Genomic DNA, 14560 nt, shown 5'->3' with positions numbered 1-14560 from the left:
CCAGGAAGGATTCTCCTTTAGAGAGCTCATGGAGCTTTTGTTGCTAGTGGTGCAACAACGTGGCCAGTTGACGGACAGTGAGATCATAGAGATAGATGTTGGCACGGTTGTTGAAGCGGTGGGTGCCTGGTTCGTGGGCTTTGCACGTTGCTATCATGTTTGGAACAAATATGCGCGTTCAAAGCTCTCTTGCTAAAGCCCTTAGCTGGAAACCACAGGATGGTGGCGTTGCCTAGACTTTGGATGAGGTCTTGAGGAAGTACCTACTTAGAGACGGAGAAGTGCGGTCCATGTTTTCATGAAATCAAGAGACTAGTTTTTTTAGAGGTTATTCCAGCTTGGAAACATCTAAGTAAAGTCAAAGATAGAACTAATAACTTATAATATATACCTTTTCTATTAGCCACCTTGGAAGGGATACTAGCATATAGGAGAAGGTGACAAGTGTTATCTTCGGTCGGGGCTTTACAAATGCAATCCATGGTAGTTGTTAACGCTCAGGTAATTCACAGGACCTGGAGTTGCATAATTGTCCCAACACATACAATTTGGGTCAAGGAATAAGAAACATCATTAAAATCAATACCATTCTAAAACCTCGCCACTTATCTTACAACCCTCGTGCACTGAGCGCCTTTTTTAAAGTCTTTTGGAAAGTGGGCACATGGTCGGGGCCGATCATAGTGTAATGCTGTCCATCTACTTCCCAGAACTTGAGGTCGTTACGAATAAATCCAACCCAGTGGTTCAGATGGTCTTTCCGATACTGCTCGCGCGTACTTGCCACATCTTTCAGCGGTTGGCAATAGAAGATATCCATATGTGACACATCTTCAGAAGGGTCATATTCCCAGCCAATCTTTTGAAGTGACCACGACACCTCCGTCCAGTTTTGGAGCCCAGCATGAGTCAACGCCAAGTCCATACTCCGCTGCTGGTCGCTCTCCGCGAGCAGCATAGTTACTTGCTCAGTATGTGACAAGTGGCGTAGCTCGTGGATCAGCTCCTCGGACCGCTGTTCGGTGATAATACCACAGAAGTGCGCAATATGCACCATTCCTGCTGTCCAATCCAGTCTCCGCATTCGGGTTTTGATATGAGGCGGCAGATTGAACGAGCCAAGAAACTGGACATTGTCTGCGTTCTTTTCCAAATATTTGGCAACTTCAAATGCAAGCATGCTTCCATACGAATATCCAGCAATAGCATACGGCCCCTGGGGCTGTTTGTCTTTGATCGCGGCATGGTACGCTGTAATTATCTCCTGCAGTCCAGTGTAAGGCTTTTCTCCTTCATTGAGTCCGCGAGCACGCAGAGCATAGATGGGACGGTCCGGGAAATATTTAACCAATCCAAGAAACACTAGAATCTCCCCAATACCAGGATGTATGAGCCATAGCGGCGTCTTTCCACCGTTTGGCTGCAGAGTAATAACCGGATCGTATTCAGTGTGGACACCATCTTGGGACAATCGCAGACCTTCAATAGCCATTGCGAGTGTGCGAATTGTCGTGTTTGTAATCATTGTGGTAATAGAGATATCAATGATCTGGAATGCTTGTTCCGCGGCTCGCTTCAGTCGAATTAGATCCACTGAGCTTACCCCTACATCTAGAATAGGCGTGTTGATGTTCATATCGGGGCAATAAAGGTCAAGGTCCCGGAACACCTGCATTAGTCTTTTTTCCGTCGGGGTACTTGGCTCAACGGCGTACTTTATTCGATGAGCTTGTAACATCTGGGAGTCGAAGTCGATCTGGTCTTGATAATCTCCCCGAAGCAACAATGCCTTGACATTTGCACGAGACAATTTCCCTAATGTGGACCTTTCAAGACGCCCTAACTTCAAAGGTAAAACTAGGGGTCGAGCGCCCGAAAACAAGGCCACTGTACGAATAATACCTTGCAGAGCATTTGCGCGAGCTTCGGTGTCGTACGCGTCGTATTCAAATTGGTAAACGACGTAGACTTGCTCACTGTTGTCTCCTTTAGAACGATAAGCGAAGCAAGTTACATAAGAGCGTGCCACACCCGCTATCTGTGCTTGCTCGATAGCACTTTCCAACTCATGCGGAAGGTACTTAATGCCGTTGATGTTGATAACGTCTTTCGACCTTCCAACAAGTCGCAATGTTCCATGAGCAGAGATAGTAGCTGTATCACCCGTGCGGAACCAACCATCTTTCGTGAACGCTTCCCGAGTAGCATCTGCATTGTTGAAGTATCGTTCGAATACTACAGGACCACGAACCTCAAGACTACCCTCATTGGCGTTCAACGCAGTAGTTGTGACGCGCATCTCAATGCCAGGGATACATGTGCCGAGAGCTGCAAATTCGGTCCCAGCGCTTGTATCAATCTCTGGACAGCTGAGACTATAGATAGATCCGGCACACGTTTCGGTCATACCAAAGCCTGGTGTAAGGATGTTACTCTTGATTGCACCCAGCCTTTGTAGATGCCTTGATAACTTGACGCATGTATCGACATTATTCGATTCTCCGCCAGAGATAAGGTAAAGCAGATTCCGCAGGTCAACTCCTTCTATTTCCTGTGCTGTAGCAAGATCAAGCTTCTGTTGAAGCTTATGTAGGAAGAAGTTAGGAGCGAAAGTTCGAGCAACGCGATGAGTTGATAAAAGGCGGAGAAATGCGAGAGGGTCCGCGATTAAGTCGGTCGCCGGAACGTGAACTTGATCACAGTTCGCAAGCATCGCAGTGATATGAAGCTCTGTCAAGCTACCAACATGGTCCAAACCAATCCAATTCAGTACTGTGGCACTTTGAGGAATTGGCATATGCGATAATTTGCCTTTGCATGCCGTCAAGATCTGTTTGTGTGTCAAGCACACTGCTTTGGCATCACCAGTGCTCCCTGAAGTAAGCATCAACACGGCAACCTCTTTCAGCGACGTACTTGGTCGTTCTCCTCCATTAGGCGTGTTGACATCTGAGTTGGCAGGCTCACGAAATAGGGGTCTTGGATTCTCATTTCGGCTGGCCGGCAACGAGATGGTAACTTCAGTTCCAGAAAGATCGCCAGTCTGAACTGCCACAACGTTTAGAACGTTGTTATCACCAAAGTCTCTTTCAACCAGTATTGGTGATGTGATAACCAGCGGATCGAGAAGTAGTCGATGGATATGTGCGAGATGAGATGCCCGTCCATCGATGTTCTTCACCAACGGCGTTGACATAGCCGGCACGCATCCTGCGAGAATGCAAGCCCAAAACCAGATGACATTTTCAAGGTGGGTTTGAAAATGGATGAGAACGATTTGGCCTATGGAAGCTCCATGGTGTTGTCGAAGATACCCAGCCTTGACTGATGCAACATCCCGGAGTTTGCGATAACTCAAGTACTCTGGTGGTGCGTCGATGCTTCTGTAGAATGTGAGGCCAGCCTGTCTATCGGCACACTCTCTCAGCAGATTCTCAAGGCGCTGCTCTTCGAAGAGACTCGACATGTTCCTAGTTGAGAGTCGCAATTTTTAGCAAGAATTAACAATAGGGCAGTCTGATGGCCGACTACCATTGCGCAGCTCTCAGAGTCGTATATATACGCAGGGAGAACTTAAATTTCCTACCACTTAGGATTCTCTCTTACTGTTTCCTAAAGAATACTATGTATAGACATAGTAGCCCATTTCACGCATTCTTCCTTAAGATTGGACAGCTAGTAAAGAACCCTGTCAAATTCTAATCTATAAAATCTCCTGGCTAAATACTTATATGATTAACAGTAAGGCACTACTTTTATTTTGGGGTGATACTAAAAACAACTTTATATTACTAAGTTACCATCAAACATATAGTAGATGTAACCGTTGTTGCACGTCTTCCAATAAAGTGAGAGAATTGCGTGCTCGCAAAGTTATGTTATTATATTGCTGGAAGTTCACCGGGTCCACGTGCTTACTTCCGCCACTCCCCTCCTCCCTCACGCAGAGATAGGTTAGTTTGATTTAGCTACTAGATATTCAAAGCAAATAGTTATTTGAGACACCGCCATTGGGCGAAGTCCGAGATGCAAGTTATCCGAATTATATCGGAAATAAATAAAGCAAGCGCATATATACATATACACAAGATACCAACCGCCACGGACCGATTAATAAGTACAAAATGAGGCTGTTAGTTATGAAATCGAAGTCAAAGTTCAATTTCTGGCAGGTGGATGCAGGGAAACCTCAAATTTAAAATATACTTTACTAAGTCGATAGGGACCTGGTTCCAAACAGTAAACAGCGCTCATAAGTCTACTGCCTGCCTGACAGAAAATCAGTTGTGTATAGGTAGGTAGGTAGAGCCAGTCATAATCAGTAAAGCTCGGCAGGGTTTAATCCCTGCTTTATGTATATGCCTTATATAGCGTGGCAGGCAGTGCAAGCGGGGTAATGTTGGTTGCAGTTTTGTATTTAACCAGCCAACCAGCTGCCAGCCAGCCAGCCGGACCGATGGAATGAGTACTATACTATACAAAAAGACAGATATCTAGTGGTGTAGTATACGAAGTATCATTTCCCCTGAATGGATGTATACATGCATACATGCAGCCTGGCCTAGCCTGGCTTGGCTAGCTTATTAGTCAAGTCTGTAGTCATGCAGCAGGTATATGCATCATCCTTACGCAATCCATATGCTGACTGTCTCGGCACCAACACGGAAATAATCTAAAGTATACCGCGGTCTAATAAGGTTGGTATATGGTCGATAAAGGAAATATACCAAAGAGGAACAGGAGGAATTCTTAAATCTCGTTTACTATAGGTTTTTTCTTTTTTAGATATATTAATTATCAATAATAGATAATCTTTAAAGAGGCTAGACTAGGAAGAGTAATATATTATTAATATAAGTATCAAGTTTCATATAAATGAGTGCTATATACTATATTATATATCTTTTTACAATAATGAAACAGATAAGATTTACCTAAATAGAGAAGATAGATTATTACTATATATCCCGCTAGTAGCATATTAGTATAGTGCGTTTTCTAGTAATATATATATCTGTGTTATTTCTATAATATAAGATAATCGTAGTAGAATATATATCTATAGACTATAGATATAATAGGTTTTTAGATAATTCATCGAATAGAATAAATATTTAACTATTTTTTCACAATCGCGGATGAAGTATTCCGTCGAATTTCATAAGATGGGCATGCAAATTCTTATTGCCTTCTATTACTGCTTAAGTATGAGAGGGGCGGGGTGCAAGATCTTCAACAAGCAGGGAAGACGGGATGTCAGCAGTGGCCGGCAGATGAAAGGTTGCATTCAAGGAATGTCATCTTACAAACCATATAGGGGCGGGTAGTATGGTGGACGCATCAGAAGAACCCCGATGCTACGTCGACTTTTTATAGTTTTTTGGCCCGTAAGTACAATGTCTATTTAGATGGCAGATCGTACCTAACAGCTACCTAGCGATGAATGATCTGCGTGCAGGGGGTTCGTCCGATGTGTCCAACCTCTTTACAAGCAGATTCAAAACTTGCGGCACTGCTAGAAATAATACTTCCATTGAAAGTAGTTTGCATCCTGGATAGAAGTATGGGCCAAGAAGATTTGGTCATTACTTTCTTTATAAGGTTGAGGGCAAAGGAGGTGATAGTGAAAGTACTATTCAAGATATAATTTGCCCGGGAGAAGCCTATAGTTCAACCTTAATACCCTTCATAGTTCCTTCCTCTCGCCATTCCTCTATGTGCTTCAGAAAATCTTCAATTCCGTGACCCCATAAACCGGATCGCGCCATTTTCATTTGTTCCGATGGAAGTGTACGGTCTAGAGCGCCCTCAAGATTGAAATAACTCGGAGTACAGCCAATAATCGCAGCCATGGGTGCTGATCGCATTAGAATTTGCATACTCCAGTCCTCAACAGCTGCAGGAGTTGACACCACGCTGAAAGCCTTCCCATCGGCTCGCCGTTTTGCCTCTGCTAAAACATACGCAGTATGTTTTGCCAGAGCATCGTCGTTGAATAGAAAGTTCCCGCTGGTAGAAGCTTGCCAGGGTCCTGAGAGAAAGAGATTAGGGAAATTGCAGTCTATAATCCCATGCAATGTACTCGGACCATTACGATTCCACTCGTCTGTCATTGAGAGGCCGTTGCGGCCTATGATTTTTAAATTCGCCTTTTCTGCGGGCGTACCACCATATGGTGGTCGGAAGCCAGTCGCGAAGATAATCATATCAACAGGGTAGGATTTGTCATCTGCGATTATGGAATCTCCAGCAATACGATCAAGGCCCTTGCCCCCTGTATCAACAAGTGTAACATTCTTGCGGTTGAATATTTCAAGATACTCATCATCGTGGAAACAGGGCCGCTTGCACCATGTCGGGTACCATGGCTTGAGCTTTTCCCCGATAATTGGGTCAGTGACTATGGAAAAGTCAGTACAGCAAAGGAGCATTCAGTTGGAGAACTTGAGGAGTTTGTGGCGGATGTTGGGAATAGCATGCAGTTTGTAGGGCAAGGTAGGAAGGTCTCCGTGCTCACAATCTGCTGCAGAAAAGGAATATGAGAGTGTCACGCACCAATATCGTCCACGCGTGCACGGATTCGCGTTTGTCGTGGAAGATCAATGTCATTCAGCAATTTTATATATGCTGGGAGATCCTCTGGCGACTTGGGACTTCTAGGATCAGGGTTACCAGCAATTGGTACCATTCCCTGAGCACGAGTCCACTCATCGTTCACCAGATTCAGTGTGGGAAGCTGAGCTGTAGTGAAATGCTGGTGAAAGTTTCGACTGCGCTCCCGCTGCCACCCTTGAGATGTAGCTACTTCCTTCTGAAACCAGTCAGGATCTGTCTTCCATTGCTCTCGAACATCCACTGCTGCAGGTGTACGCTGAACAACATATAGATGCTTGGCCCAGCGGGCCACACATGGTGCAAGTTGTACGGCAGTAGCACCGGTGCCAATTATTGCAACTCGCTTGTTTTGCAACTTGTCGAGAGTTGGATCTTCTGGGGCTCCACCCGTGACAGAATATTTCCATCTTGAGGAGTGAAAAACATCCCCGTGGTAATCGAGAATTCCAGGAATACCGGGTAGTTTTGGCCAGCTTAATACGCCGTTGACCATCGCTACAAAACTGGCCCGGACATTTAAAACTTGTGGCTCAGCTTTGCGCTGTATAAGCTCCACTTGCCATTCTTTGCTCAACTCATCCCATTCCATCTTCTCAGCCTTGGTAAGGAAGACCGCACTGTCCGCAATTTTGTATTTCTCAGCAACAAGGTTGGCATACTCCCGGATCTCTTCGCCGTGGGCATAGCGATATTTGGGAATGTAGCCTGTCTCTTCGAGCAATGGCAAGTACAAGTAACTTTCGATGTCGCATGAAAGTCCTGGGTACCTTTGAAAAGTCAGTATACTGTTTTTGCCGAATAATGAAGCCGGCAATAAGAATATCAGTCGTCAGTTGGAATACTACAGGGCAGTTCTGCAGGTCAAATAGAGCCACTGCTTACCGGTTGTAATACCACGTACCGCCAAACCCACCCGCGGTATCAATGATACGGATATCATCAGGCTTAACGCCTGCCTCGATCATACGCACGGCATACAGTAACCCTCCCCAGCCAGCACCGACGATAAGTACATGGCATCGGTTATTCGGGAACATCTCACGGATATCCTTGACAGAAGACTCTTCAGCCCACGGATCCTTCTGGAAATGCTGATATTTCTCAGAACTGGAAATATCAATGAACTGATCCACTCCGTCATCGCGTAATCGTTTCGCACGCTCTTTTCCGTAGCGTTCTTCGACTTCAGATGAGTTGATATCAGTAACACTCTTGTGATGAACAGCTTCAGCACTGGTCGAATCCATCTTGCTGGGTGCAGTCAAGATAGTAGTGTCTTGTGTGTTCGTGGAGCGCAATGGTAAGACTCCAAGCGGCGGGGCTGAATGTTACAAAATGATTGAGCCCCAAAAGACACCCAGCAGGTATTGTTCAGGTCGAGTCTAGCTTGCCGCCAAAAGGCCCAAAGATAAGGAACTGTAGTCTCCTGTTGGTATTCTTCAAAACGGACGAGGATCGACAGAGTTGTGCGGTGTGCGGGCATCTAAATTTCCAAAGAAGAGGAGCATCCTCTGCCACAGCTTAATTGAATCCAACTTGTTGGTTTGTGGTCGGTAAGGGAGGTAGCCATCCATATCTTGATGACTGCTGGCTTACTGCATGAACTGATTTAACCCTACTACCTTGCTTGCTGTCAGCTTAGCGCCAAGACATATAAGATAGATCCTTACCCCTTTACGCTATTCTTGCCTCATTTGGACGTCACACCCCCTAGAAATCTAGGAACTTCAGGATACTTGTAAATGGGTATATATAGGTGCCTTTATTAGTGTTAGTACTCATATATAAGAGAATAAGATTATTATTAGTTCACTTCTAACTCCTAATCCCTAATCCTTTACAAATCCTAAAATTAATAAGATCACCTACATTCTATTATTATTCAAACGGCGTACTTTAATCCCTATCCTTTCCACTTCTGCCTCAGGCAATCAAGCTCCCTTTCAATTGTAGGGGCCGCACACCCTCAATTCCCAGTATGCCTCAAAACCCTTCTACTTCGGTACAAGTGCTCTTCCACCTATGCACCCAAATTCAGTTAGTTCATATCTGGAGACTCGATTTGCTTTCTGCAGGGGATGGCGAGGTCCTGCAGGTCGAATTCTCATCTCGGGCGCATGCAAGACATTCCTTCGAAACGTCTACGCCGCTTTGTGCGAGTCGAGTATCATGCCGGCATTTCAATGAGAGGAGGCAGCCATCAGACACCTTTGCCTATTGCCTTTTTTAAACGAAACATACCAGACGATATACACTAGTAGAGTCTTTTTTACAATTTTGTACCCTAAATCCTCCTCACTACATACCTCTGCTAAGTTTTAAGAAAAGCCCGCTGCTGACAATTCACCGTCCTCCAGTTGCCTAGTATTTCACCTTCGCCCTGGATATATTGCTTTTTGCAGACATGAGCCAGCAAGAAGAACTCAACACGTTTACACACCATGCTGCGATCGCAGCATGGACCTTTTTCGCGCTCTCGACGATCATATTTACGTTGCGAAGTGTCGCGCGTGTGTGGTTCACAAAGAAAATCCCTTTGGGTTGGGATGACATTATCATTTCTATTTCTTGGGTTCGTATCTTCATACCTGACGCATGGTTGACCTGCTGATGCAAAGCAGTTGCTTAATATAGTTCGAATGGTAACTTATCAGTTAGCATTAACTGCAACTCGCCGCGTTGATGAAAACAATCCGTCCACCATTCCTCAAACTGTCCCGCCCGCCACATTTTGGGCTTTGTTTACCGATTCGTGGTCCTTCCTCAGCGTCACGTTGCCGAAAATTGGAGTTGCTATTCTCCTTATACGCATATTTCGACCACGGCCCTTGGTTCGCAGAGCCATGTTGTCAATGGCTATAGGACTCAACATAGTGTGCTTTGTAGGGTTTGTGATCTGTTTCGTCCAGTGCAATCCGGTTGCTGGACAATGGGACCCGTTCCGACATCCAGACACACATTGTTGGCCTCGTAACGTGCAGATCGATTATTCTATTGTTGGTAGCTGTAAGTCTAACCGTGCGCTCCGAATCATATGGGTATTAAAAGTTACAAACAGCCACTTCTGCGTTTCTAGACTTTGCTTTCGCTGTTTATCCAGGTTTTGTTCTTTGGCACCTGCAAATGCCAGTATGGAAGAAGCTTAGCACTATGGCACTGATGGGACTCGGGTTGGCGTAGCTATTCCCCCCTTTATTTTTGGTCATGACTGACGTGCGCAGTGCCTTTGCGATCGGGGTAATCAAAGTCTCCAGTAATGCCTCGCTCCTGGGGAACCCTAATCTGTTGGAAGTCTACACACATGCCCTCCATATAGGCCTTTGGAATAGTATCGAGAATGACCTTATCATATGTGCAGCATGTTTACCTGGAGTCCCGCCTCTATTCATTGCAGCCAGACGCTCCGTGACCATAAGGTCAACCTTTAACTCGCTTGGCCCGACATCAAGTACCGCTAAAGTACCCGACGAAGAATATGCTCTCGAGATCGCACGAAATGGGCAACGCCCGGGGTCCAGTGATCAAGGAATCCATGTGAACTACGACTACTCTTTCGAACATGAGCCGGCTAGACGAGGAAAGGAAAACTCATTAAGTGTATCTACAGTGTCCTAAGAGGTGGATGCGAGAAGAGAATAATATATATATCTTCTTTTATATAATTTTTCTCATTTATACTTCCTTTACGAGTCGATGACTATATGGGAAGGCCAGTGGCATGTATGTAGGTAGGATACAGTTGAAACGAAATTGTGCTAGTATAGAAGGTTGGGTATATTTATATATGAGCTGGTTGGGGTCACCGCCCCTGAAAATTAATAGAAGAAAATAAAGTTAACGGCCAACTGCCACTAGTCCTCCGTGTTCCTCCAATTCTCTCGGGCTAGTTACCACTTCCTTGTGGCTATCTTGGTGGTTTCTAGGAACTTGAGAGTAGCTTCTACACGACGGAATATCATTAGAAGTTGATCTAGAAAAGAATAAATTAATTATACTAGGATTTATAATAAAGCTACAAGAACAGCTATCGCTAGAAACCTTTATTATCTTTAATAGCTACGTACTGATAATTAAAAGCAATGTGATAATCCTAAGACCTACTCGAAGTCGATCATCGCCTTTAGTCCCTACCGGGCTTACGAACCCTACTCTGTTCCTGAAAGTAAGGTATGGTAGTACACCTCTTTTGTGACGCTTCCAAAGAGAACTCCAGCCCAAATTTAACACACTCCTGCCTAATATCCACAAAAAGCGACACCCACTCGACTTCTGCGCATGGCAGTTCATAGTTCCTCGATCCCGGCCAGAGACGATGCATAACCAAGATACTGATCTTCCTCAGCCGCGGCAGCATAGCACTTGACCTTTGAACCAGGTCGAGAAAATGATCAACCCAGAGCGTGTTATCCAAAACGGGCTTCCCCTTCCCTTCGTGGTGATCTAGGCGCTGGATACGGACACGGAGACTAAGGGTCTGGAGAGATTCGGGCAGGGCTTCGATCATCCGGATAGGTGCTGCGCTCCACTTCTGGTGTCCGCAGAGAGCCGTCGCGTCGATGGAGAGGGTCGTCAGACGATGGAACGCCCGCAATGATCCGATGAGGATGGAATCTTGCGGGGGTCTGGAAAGGCTGTCGAGGTCGATTGTAGGGTTTCTATAGGACTTGTACATAGCTCGCAGGCCCTGGGTTGTTCCGTGTGGATTCCCCAGATGGTGTGCATCCGTGCAGTATTTGTGGATGATATCCAGATCCAGGTCTTCCAATGTGTCTGCGTGCTTCTCGCGCAGCGCGTTGCCGATGGTGCTGTGAAATGGCGAGGTGCAGCTGCCAGGGCTGAAGCATATAAATTCGTCGCTCCACTGGAAGCTCTTAAGCGCTTTGGGGGAGCCGATTGCGTGGATGGCATCTTCGGGGGTGAGATTCGCTTCGTCGAATACCAGTGTTGTAATGTTAGATGTACCGCTGTAGGGTTTCCAATCAATGGGCACCCAGCCTCCATGATTGTTGGTGTATGGAGTAAGGGTATACAGTGATCGGAGGGTTTCCAGTTTGAAGAAAGGAACAATGTAGCCTAATTGAAGTTCATACTGTCGATGTCCTGTAGGTCCAATGTCTAGCATAATAGATTAGTCCTCTCGGGCGAACATCAAACCAGCCCCTGTGTACATGTACTTACGCAATGCGCTACTGATATATACCGTTTCGAGGTTCTTCAGGACGGTAGACTCTTTGTCTTCCGATGCAAGTTTCACCAGTTTCGCGAGCGGGGTCAAAGTATCATTGGAAGTTCTGTGGTCAGACCAGTCCTTATACCACTCTTCATTGTCCGGCATGACGATAAACATAGTCCGTAGATTCGACAGAAGAGAGATAAGGCGAACAAGCAGCTCATCATCATCTGTTTCATGCATAACCTCATAACAATTAACTAGAGCCTCGGAATCTTCTAGATCCAGATTACTAGCAGCTTTCCGGAGAATATATTTCTTGTCTCCTTCATCAAGAGGGCCGAGTTTATGATCCGAACCATCTTCGATTTCTGATTCGGGATCTTCGCTTGAGTAATCGATAGACGCATCGTCTTCGTCTCCCGAGTCCTCATAATCACCATCTTCTTCGTCGCCTGATGCCTCAAGTTCTCGTTCTCGTTGTTGGAATTCTGGATTTACCCGCTGGTAAGCAGGACCCATCCAGCCACAGGCGTGAGAACCAATGTTGTCTTCTAGGTCTGTCTGCTATTAGTCATAAATACCACCTCCACGCTTGTAGGTAAGGAGCCATAGTTGAAAGGTCATCTCCATCAAAAAGCTTAGACGACTACTCATAGCCCTACCTAAAAAGGACAAAAGCTTTTCAGGTAGTACTCACGAGGGCATTTTCCCCACTCCCGAATGTCCAACATCCTAACATGAGAAGCAAGATCGGGACGGGCCAGTATCGTCTGCAAAAAAGAGCGTATAGAGCCCGTCGGCTGCTCCAAGCCACGATAGGACCATGACTGGTAAAGCGTTGGTACCACTCGGTGATAAAAGGTCCGTGACACAAGGCAAAGAATGCTTAGTTCCCGCGGTTCCTTGATATGGTCGGTGATGCTTTCAAATAGCTCAATTGAGAGATTCTCGAAGCCTCTTCCGCTTGCCATGTTTAATGGGAGTGAAGAATCGCAGGCAGATTTGGAGCTTGAATCTGTGGAGGATTAGCGGGGTCCGGGGGCTTGAGCGGGATCATTGAATGGTGCTTTTGACTTACCAGCGGGATATAAGATATCCAAAATTGGCTTGCATACATGTGATCGACAGGATAAATTGCAATCAGCAAAAAAGATATTGTTTGGAGTGCCGTGAAGTCGGTAATGGGATATTGATTTGAAGTCGGCGCGAGTTACGCCACATTATGATTAGCCTGCAGAGCTTGCCGCTTGCCCTAGGTAGGTATAAGTACCTACAGGGGAGAGTGGGTACTGCGAAGTTAAACATTATCCTCTCACCAAAAAAACCATTCGCAACAACATAAAGCATCAAGCGATGTTATATGTAGATGACCAAAGTAGTGAGTTTCCACTTATAATGTCAGCCAAGATATCAGGGGCTCGCTTGCGGTAGGCTCCGTAAGGAAGAACCCTTGTCTTGCACAAGGGCAAATGACCTCTGATGCTTAAACTTGACACCGAACTTAACATCTTTAATAAGAGAATAAATTAAAGCGTGTAATAGAAGGAAGTCAAAAGCGAGAAAGGGGGGTGATTGAGAAGCTACACAAAATGGTATGGCGACCCCTAAAGCGTATTTCTGTTTTTCTGACTCTTCGGTCTTCCCAAATGTGCAACTGATATTCAAAATCTAATTATTCTGCTAAAAGTTCTATGCTCGCACGCACTAGTTTACTGGAGAGGTAGCTTTAAGTGATCGATGGGCCAATTTTGAATATAATAAAGACAAAGACGGAATTGAAACCAAGTTTGAAGGCACCATTAAGCAACTCTACCTCCTCAAGCAACCAAATCGACATTTGAAGACACTGTTATCCGTAGGAGGCTTTACATTCTCCTACAACTGGGCTCTCATACTGCACAACAAAACCTGCCGTTCGACATTCGCAAGTTCTGCCGTCAAACTGATGTACAACCTAGGCTTTGACGGTCTGGATTGCGATTATGAATTCATAAATAACACCGACCAAGCAGCCCAGTTCGTCGACTTCCTCAACAAAACTCGCGCCCAATTGGACACTTACAAAAACGCCACATCCCCTTTCCCCCTAACCTTCGACGCTCCCGCTGGCCCCAGCCGTTATGAGCTCCTGGATATCAAAGGTATGGACCTGTTTCTCGATTTCTGGACCTTCACGGCTTTCGACTATGTCAGTTACTGGACCATACCTCCCTACGCAGGCCACGCCCGAATCTGTATAGGGCAAAGGATAAACTTACTACGCCCTTCGACAACCTCTCGAATGCGTTATCCGGACACGCTTTCTAGGATACGTATAGTCCTGGTACGTTGTTTTATGGGACCGGAAATAGTGATCGGAACGATATAGGCGGCATTTGGGATTACAAGCATTTGCCACTTACAAAGAATGCGACGATTTATGAGGATGAGGATTTAGTTTGGAGTTGGAGTTATGACAATGATACTGAGACGATAATTAGCTATGACACACTAAAGATAGCGAGGAGAAAGGCAAGGTATGTTATGGATAAACGGCCAGGGGGTGCGGCGTGGTGGCAAATTAGTGGGGTTTAGAAATGGGCAGATAATTCAATTGGTGCTACTGTTGATATTTCTGAAGGGTTGGAAACCACTCGGAATCATTTGGAGTACCCGGAAAGTTCGTATTAGATCTTCAAGCACTACGCCATTGGCGGGGAAAGGGTGGTAGTCATTAATTCGTGCGTTCTTTGTATGATATGTCCCATTTCGTGAAGTAAGTATAGTGCGTTA

General features: G+C 45.5%; 3 protein-coding genes across 3 annotated transcripts; 1 reads left to right on the top strand and 2 right to left on the bottom strand.

The window, feature by feature from the left end:
* Positions 1 to 610: 610 nt before the first annotated feature.
* Positions 611 to 3466, bottom strand: pngA_0 (Nonribosomal peptide synthetase; the record flags this gene model as incomplete). Its single annotated transcript, XM_031153099.1, has 1 exon — positions 611 to 3466. One exon carries the CDS (start codon positions 3464 to 3466, stop codon positions 611 to 613), a length of 2856 nt encoding a protein of 951 aa, XP_031001859.1.
* Positions 3467 to 5663: 2197 nt separating this feature from the next.
* On the bottom strand, positions 5664 to 7862 carry ausC (FAD-binding monooxygenase; the record flags this gene model as incomplete). The annotated part of the gene is made up of 3 exons (XM_031153098.1): positions 5664 to 6400; positions 6556 to 7382; positions 7498 to 7862. The coding sequence occupies 3 exons, from the start codon at positions 7860 to 7862 to the stop codon at positions 5664 to 5666; spliced, it is 1929 nt and encodes a 642-aa protein (XP_031001858.1).
* A 1157-nt stretch (positions 7863 to 9019) lies between these two features.
* On the top strand, positions 9020 to 10230 carry LHYA1_G008177 (uncharacterized protein; the record flags this gene model as incomplete). The annotated part of the gene is made up of 4 exons (XM_031153097.1): positions 9020 to 9125; positions 9250 to 9621; positions 9674 to 9785; positions 9837 to 10230. 4 exons carry the CDS (start codon positions 9020 to 9022, stop codon positions 10228 to 10230), a joined length of 984 nt encoding a protein of 327 aa, XP_031001857.1.
* Positions 10231 to 14560: the final 4330 nt, after the last annotated feature.

This window comes from Lachnellula hyalina, assembly GCF_007821495.1.
Source record: "Lachnellula hyalina strain CBS 185.66 chromosome Unknown contig00206, whole genome shotgun sequence".
NCBI classification, from domain to species: Eukaryota; Fungi; Ascomycota; class Leotiomycetes; order Helotiales; family Lachnaceae; genus Lachnellula; species Lachnellula hyalina.
The sequence above is the reverse complement of the archived record's forward strand: the minus strand, read 5'-3'. Positions and strand labels throughout refer to the sequence as shown.